Raw genomic sequence first — 7,987 nt, 5'->3', positions numbered from 1 at the left:
ACTTAGGTTTCTCAATTTATAGAGTATTTTATACAAGGACCCTGTACAACACCCAGAAAAAATTTAATCATGAGTGCATATATACGTTTTTCTTTGTTTCAAGAAGTGCTCGACGTACTTGTAGGCAAGTTTCGATATAACATTGTCACGGAATACTGCTGGAAAGCAGCAACGCAAAGAAAGTGGTATTACGTGCTGCTGACATTGTCTATTAGTGTTTGTCGGCAGTGTGCACGTATGCTGCTCATTGTCTGATCTGCATATTCCCTAACTGCCTACACTAAAAGTGGCTGACACCATAATTGATTTGCAGTCGTTTTTTTGTGGCGGTAGTTCCTAAGTATTTAGACTGCAAAGATGTACCTAGCTAAATGTTTAACATGTATTATTACTGTAGTCAAAGACAATAAATCACCAACAAAATTTGAAAATCGTTTTATTAAAATTCGAAAATGAAACTGTATTAGGCTAGACCTTCTGAAGACACCAAAAGAAAAGCCTTTGTAGAGATACACATTAGTTTCACATTGTTGATGTCAATTAATAATTGTATTAAAGCGTTTGTTTGTGGCACAATGGCGGAAATGAGAACACAGGGCTTGTTGCGTGTTGTTGTAATCGAATGTGGGCTATACTGATGAGAATTTAGCAATGCTGCAAAATAGATAATCGAGTATTATACAAGGAAACATTATCGCCATCTGAGTGCTATAAGTTTTTTGTACATAAAGATATCATCTGTGGTTCATCAGGCCATTGTAAATATATTTGTACACACAGTCTGCTATTTGTCTAGGCAATATTTTGCAGCATTTTATGTGGTAACGACCAATATTTTGAAAATAGGAGCTGTTGTAAGTCGTAGCTTGTTGATTGAAAGTGGAGTGTGGTTTGAAATCACGTAGTAGTAGGTCATAGTAAAACCATTGTGTGTTTATTTGGTTATGAGTATGTGAGCAAAAACGTTGTTGGTGAAAATATCACAGAATATGCACGAAAATAATACAGCATGTTTCTTATCCTCAGATCAAATGAGCAAACGGAGACGTACCTCATCCGTCCAAAGCCGAGGGCAGGACGACGATGGGGATCAAGAGCCAGCATCTCACGAACCGCATAGAAAACGGAAGAAATTAGATCCGGTTTGTGTTATTATTATTGGTACTTAAGAGTTTTGTGCTTTTTCTGTTGATTACTAAACTTATTTTTTCTTCATTTACGCGTAGGCGGAAATATGTCATCAACTGTATGACACAATAAGGAATCATAAGAAGGATGATGGCACACTTTTGTGCGACGCATTTATTAGGGTTCCTAAAAGAAGACAGGAACCAGGTTATTATGAGGTTAGTTGATCACTATGAATTTGAATATTAAAGTATTACAGTACTGATGTATGTGGAAAACGATCATGTCTGACAGTACTTTTATGTCCTAGTATGATGTTTTAAATATTCAGATTGTCCATGATCTAATGGAACACTACAATAGTTTCAGTAATACCCAAGTAATCTTCCATAAGAGTCCGTACACTAAAGGTATCACAGTTGTTTTAGGAGCCTCTATTACCTTAAAATTTTCGGTCATAATGTCTTGTCATCTCATTAACTTTTTTCATAAAAGTTCAAGTATGTTTTTTCTGCATCATAAAAGAGTGCTTAAAACATTTTTAACAACAATGCAAATGTTCATTAGCCATTCTTATACTACTGTTTAAATTTCAGGAGAGTTACGCTACCTAAACATGTTACCAGGATTAACAAACAAATGTTTCAAGAAAAGGTATTTTTGAGAAGTACTTTGCTTCGATTGGTTTCATGGCACTTTCAGAAAAGTTTGCAATATTCTTTTTTTGAAATTTGAAAAATATTTGTGCATTGAAAGAGTATGAAGTTCATTACCTTTTTTTACTCTTAGAGTCCATACTATAAAGATTTAAAAAATCATGAATATCTGACATTAGGAGGTCTAAATCGTTGGTACTTTTGATGTGAGCTGATCCTTCTATACAGTTTTTTGGAATTTTAGATTGTGGTGACAGACTGACCTCTAGCATAGCTTGAGGTCTTTGTTGGTTGGAACATGACAAATTTGGTTGTGAGAAGCTGAAGCCATTGGATATCATGTCATGAGAATAACTGTAGTTCTGTTTATGGTGCACATATCCATATTGGATTTGGTTTGCACTTTTTTTAAAAAAAGGGAGAGTTATCGGTAGATTCAGTTTTGTTGGTGGAGGAAAGGGTTTTTGGAATATATAAGAGAGAGGTTTCTTTTTTGTCTTCATTCTGCTTGTAAAAAAAAAAATTATAATGTTTATTTTTATTAACAGAATATATTGTGTGTTTTAGGTTGTCACTAATCCTATTGACTTGCTGAAAGTTCAGCAGAAGCTAAAAACTGATGAATATGAAGATGTGGATGATTTAACGACAGACATTCAGCTCATGGTCAACAATGCAAAGGCTTTCTATAAGGTACTTCAGGCTAATCAAATTCTATCTATCTCAATTAGTTGCTGAAAATTAAAATATATGACGAATTTACCACACTCACTGAGAATCATGGCTATGAATTTGTGAAAAGTAATAAATTTCTGAACACCACCAACCACAGTTCCTCATTCAAATTCTAAGGAGGCAGTAAATATTTAGAAATTTTCAAAGAAGTGAAGGGTAAATGATTAATAAAAAAAAAAGTCAAGAGAAACACTGACATTTGCAAGGAACCTAAATGGGGTAAAAGAATAACTTTGTGCACCATATTTAATGATAATCTTGTTTGCCGTAATTTACTTGTGTCGGGTGGTACAAAACAAAATATTTCAATTGAGGCATTCAGTGTAATAGTTGATTGCAGACAATCATTTTTATCTTAATTCGGTATGTGTTGGATATATTAATTTTTGATGTTGCTTACTAGTTTTGTAAGAATCCTGCGATTTGAAATTTAATGTTTGTATGAGGTCTGTTCAACAAATTCCGAAACTTTGTTCACAAAATTATTCTACGCTTACCTTTACTCATTGTGCATGGTGTCTTTCAAAATATTCTCCTCCACAATTGGTACGTCGCCCCCCAATGCAGTTTCCAGTTCTGGACACAGTCTTGGTACGCCTCTTGCAGGATCGTGTGAAGCGTTGTCTGCAGATTTTCTCTTATCTTGTCTGTTGTTGCAGATCTTTGCTATTTCAGTGGTGTTTCCAACTTTGAAAATAAATAAAGAAAAAAGTCTGCAGGGGCCAGGCCTGGACAGTATGGAGGATGAGGCAGCACAGTGATTATGTGTTTTGTGCAGTAGTCATGCAACAACAGAGATGAATGTGCAGGTGCATTAACGTGATGCGAGAGCCATGAATTGTCTCACCACATTTCAGGCTGTTTCCTTCTCACATTTTCTCACAGGCATCGCAACACATCCCAATAGTCGAAAGTACCATTGATTAACAGTTTGTCCCTGTGGCACAAATTCATGATGAACTAATCCTTCAGAGTCGAAGAAAACTATTAGCATGGCTTTGATATTTGACCTGACATGATGATCCTTCCCCCCCCCCCCCCCCCCCCCCCCCTCCCCTTGGAGACCCTTTCCCGATTCACTGTGAAGATTGAACCTTGATCTTAGTATCATAACTATAGATCCATGTCTCATCACTGGTCATGATTCTCTTATAGAACATCTCGTTCTCATTTGCGTGATCCAAAAACTTTTCTTAAATTCAGAGACGAAGATCTTTCTGGTCTTTTTTCATGAGCTGTGTCATGAACTTGATGGCAACATGATGCATTCTGTGACGCTGTGACAGGAGTTCATGAGGTGATCAAACTGAAATGCAACAGTCTTCTGCAATCTCTCTTAACAGTCAGTCTTTGATTGGCATGCACGATTTTGTTCATGTCCCTGATGTTAGTCGTCGGTAGACCTTGAAGTGTGTCCTGAACGAGGGTTACCTTTACCTTACATACGGCCATTTTTAAACTGCGAACCATTCGTAACATGAGTATGGTGTAAGCACTCATCACTGCAGGCTTCCTGCATCATGTGGTGCATCTCTGTAAAGGTTTCATGCAAAATTTAATGTATACGCATTGCTCCTAACTCTGCCATCTCAAAATTTGCAGACCATGTGACACAACGTTCTACTCAATACAGTGCTGAACAGTAATTAACAGACATACAACAATGAAACTCCCAGCAGCTACACATATAAACACAGGTGTATGCAGGGATGCCAATAGCATTTCACTCTAATGTATCATTGGCTCGAAATTATGAATGTTCGGGAATTTTTTGAATAGATCTCATGTGATTTCCGATTATTGGTTTTGTGAATAATGTCAAAGCACTGTGGGACCGGGGGTTAGAATAGGCCCGCGGTATTCCTGCCTGTCGTAAGAGGCGACTAAAAGGAGTCTCAAACGTTTCGGCCTTAATGTGATGGTCCCCATTAGGGTTTGACCTCCATTTTTCCAAATTCCACAGAAGTACGAGCCTTTTGGGGAAGGACACCTTACGTGGTGCACCATCAGTCCTCTGTGCCCTAAGGCCTTGGCACTCTTGATCGTGTTGGCGTCGTCACTGCACCCTCCATCCGTCATTTTGGGCATACACACCTGATGGATTGTGTACGTAACGCCCTTAGTGCGTCACCATCTGCACCCACGATCACTATGGACTACCCATGGCACCCAAAATCCAGCACGGTAGCCAGCCCGTTGTGGTGGGGTCGTCATGTACCCTCTAGGTTGTAGCCCCCTGACAACACAGGGATCGTACTGCCGATGCCTGAGCTGACACCTCCCCACATGAGCCAAGGAGTCGATGCTCGTCTCTCTGGGGCATCAGGACTCCCGGCAACGGCCATCCTGCCAGGTGGCCTTTGCTGTGGCTGGGTGGTGCCCGTGGGGAGAGCCCCTGGTCGGAGTGGGTGGCATCGGGGTGGATGCCCCGCAATGAAGCGGGTGAAGTCTCAATCCGGTGGTCGCACGACCGCCAACGTCTCTAAGCGCGGTAAGACAGAATTTAATGCTGTGACATATAACCCCAAATCGTTCCCTTCCCTAGCCACGCCATGGGAGGAACGTAGGGCTGCGGACAGACAGGAGCCGTATTCACCGCGATACCTTGTGTGCAGCAGAACCGATGGGGATTCGTTTTTGGGGACTAAGCCTCTCTTCTTTGTTCACCATCTTGAAGATAAGTTTGGGGAAGTGGCATCTGTTTCCAAAATGAGGAGCGGGGCTATTTTGATACAAGCAGTTTCATCTGCACAGTCACGAGCGTTACTCGCCTGTGAGAAGCTCGGTGACATCCCCGTTCATGTCACTCCCCATAAGTCCTTAAATTTGGTCCAGGGGATTATTTTTCATAAAGATCTTCTGCTACAGTCTGATGACGAGCTACGGGAGAACCTGGCACGACGAGGTGTGCACTTTGTCCGTCGTGTCTTTAGGGGGCCCAAGGATAATAGGGTCGCTACCGGTGCCTTCATCCTGGCCTTTGAGGGTGACTGCTTGCCTGAGAAGGTCAAGGTCATGATCTACCGGTGCGATGTCAAGCCCTATGTCCCACCCCCTATGCGATGCTTCCAGTGCTGGAAGTTCGGACATATGTCCTCCAGATGCACTGCCAGCCCCACGTGTCGTGATTGTGGACGACCTTCACATCCTAATGCTCCATGTGCTCCGCCTCCCACCTGCGTTAACTGTGGGGAGCATCATTCTCCCTGCTCGCCAGACTGTGCAGTCTACCAAAGAGAGCGGAAGATACAAGAAATTAAGACCCTGGACCGTTTAACTTACCAAGAGGCAAGGAAGAAGCTAGACCGGCTCAACCCCACATCTATGTTGAGGAGTTATGCTGCTGCAACTCTGCCGCCACCAGTTCCTGCAAAGACTCCCTTCTCAGTTGGCCCACAGAACAGTAAAGTTACGCCTGCCCCACCGCTGGTAGGGGCCACACTCTCTTCCACTGCTCCCAAAACACCTGGTTTGGGGGCAGTGGGCCCCGAACAACTGGGGACATCCATCCCCACCTCTCAGCCGGAGAGGCACCAGCCTCCTCTGGCTGCTCAGCCGGAGAGGAAAGAGCCTCTTCCGGCTCCTCAGCTGGAGAGGCAACAGCCTTCTCCGGCTGCTCAGCCGGGGAGGCAACAGCCTCCTCCGGCCTCACTCATTCGGAAGGGATCCCTTGGGGGAGTCCCTTCCAAGGACTTCCCCAGTGTCTCTCAAGACACTAGCCAGTGGCTGAAGAAGCCACCAGCTGCTGGTCGAAGGGCTTCAAGCTCTTCCTCTGTTCCTGATACTGCGTCAGGAAAGCCCTCCCAGCATGCCAACTCTCCTCCCAAAGACAAGAGAGAGAAGAGGAAGCTCTCTAAGAAGCCTAAGGACCCAGTGGTTCCTGCGCCAACGCTTCCTGTCAGCTCAGCCTCTGAGGATGAGGTCGAGCTCTTTGCGTCCCCAGATGACCTCGATCTCGCCGTCTCAGAAACGATGGCAGTTGCGACATCAGTCACTCAGTCGGTGGCAGCATGTGACTCTGTGAAGTAATTTGCTTTTTCAGTACCTTCATGCCCTTCCAGGACACGCTTTGTACGATCCTCCAGTGGAATTGTGGCGGTTATTTTAGCCATCTCCCTGAGCTACGACAGCTTCTAAGCCTGACACCTGCTTTCTGCATTGCCCTCCAGGAAACCTGGTTCCCGGCAATGCGGACCCCTGTCCTTCGTGGATACAGGGGTTATTACTGCAACCGTAGCACTTACAATTGTGTGTCAGGTGGAGCCTGCGTGTATGTCCTTACCTCTGTATATAGTGCTCCTGTGCCCCTTCAGACATCATTGGAAGCTGTGGCTGTCCGCGTAAGGACTACCCAGGACATAACCGTCTGCAGTGTCTATCTCCCTCCAGGTGGTACAGTCTCCCTGACCGAATTGGCTGCACTTGTCGCCCAACTCCCCACGCCTTTTCTTCTCCTGGGGGATTTTAACGCCCACAATCCCCTGTGGGGTGGATCGAAGATTACTGGCCGAGGCAGAGATGTCGATAATCTCATCTCCCAACTCGACCTCTGCCTCTTAAACACTGGCGCCGCCACACATTTCAGTGTGGCGCATGGCACGTTCTCGGCCATAGATCTGTCATTGTGCAGCCCAGGGCTTGTACCATCGGTCCACTGGAGATTCCATGACGACTTGTGTGGTAGTGACCATTTTCCCATCTTCCTTTCACTACCCCAGCGTCGCTCCCATGAACGCTTGCCTAGATGGGCATTTAGCAAGGCAAACTGGGACACGTTCTCCTCTGCTGCCGCTGTTGACTCTCTCCCCCACGGTACCATCGATGTGGCGGTTGAGACACTGACTGCAGCTATTGCTTCCGCTGCGGAACGTACCATTCCTCGTTCATTAGGGTGCCCCCGGCGAAAGTCAGTGCCTTGGTGGTCTCCAGAGGTCGCTGAAGCCATTAAAGAACGTCGGCGGGCTCTTCAGCGACATAAGCAGCACCCGTCTTTGGAGAACCTCATTGTCTTCAAACGTCTCCGTGCACAGGCACGGCGGCTCATCAAGAGGCGGAAACAGGAGTGCTGGGAGAGGTACGTTTCCACCATTGGTTCCCGTACTTCACCCTCCCAGGTGTGGATGAAGATTCGGTGCATCTTTGGATTGCAGCACTCTACAGGTGTCGCAGGGCTTATCATCAACGGGGCGGTATCCACCGATGCCGATGCAATCGCCGAGCATTTCGCTCAGCACTATGTTCGGGCCTCTGCGTCGGGGAATTACCCGCCCGCGTTTCGCGCGCTCAAACGCCGGGAGGAAGGCAAACGGCTTTCCTTTGCTTCTCGCCACCCTGAGGCGTATAACGCCCCATTTAGTTTGTGGGAACTCCAGAGCGCCCTGGCACAGTGCCCCGATACACCCTCTGGGCCAGATGGCATCCACAATCAGATGCTCAAACACCTTTCCCCGGACTGTCAGCAGTGTGTT

General features: G+C 45.2%; 1 protein-coding gene across 11 annotated transcripts in view; it reads left to right on the top strand.

Moving 5' to 3' along the window:
* Positions 1–433: 433 nt before the first annotated feature.
* Positions 434–7,987, top strand: part of LOC126199364 (protein polybromo-1) — a 355,023-nt gene continuing 347,469 nt past the window's right edge. For 5 of the 11 annotated variants that reach the window (XM_049936250.1, XM_049936258.1, XM_049936257.1 and 2 more), the window contains exons 1-3: positions 893–1,142; positions 1,227–1,346; positions 2,352–2,477. In XM_049936250.1, coding sequence (XP_049792207.1) covers positions 990–1,142; positions 1,227–1,346; positions 2,352–2,477 — 399 coding nt within the window. In that variant the 5' untranslated portion in view covers positions 893–989. Of the gene's footprint in view, positions 855–887; positions 1,143–1,226; positions 1,347–2,351; positions 2,478–7,987 lie in introns of those variants that run through there. The other 6 variants (XM_049936255.1, XM_049936256.1, XM_049936254.1 and 3 more) reach the window with 6 other exon arrangements.

This window comes from Schistocerca nitens, chromosome 8 (assembly GCF_023898315.1).
Source record: "Schistocerca nitens isolate TAMUIC-IGC-003100 chromosome 8, iqSchNite1.1, whole genome shotgun sequence".
Taxonomy (NCBI): domain Eukaryota; kingdom Metazoa; phylum Arthropoda; class Insecta; order Orthoptera; family Acrididae; genus Schistocerca; species Schistocerca nitens.
The sequence above is the reverse complement of the archived record's forward strand: the minus strand, read 5'-3'. Positions and strand labels throughout refer to the sequence as shown.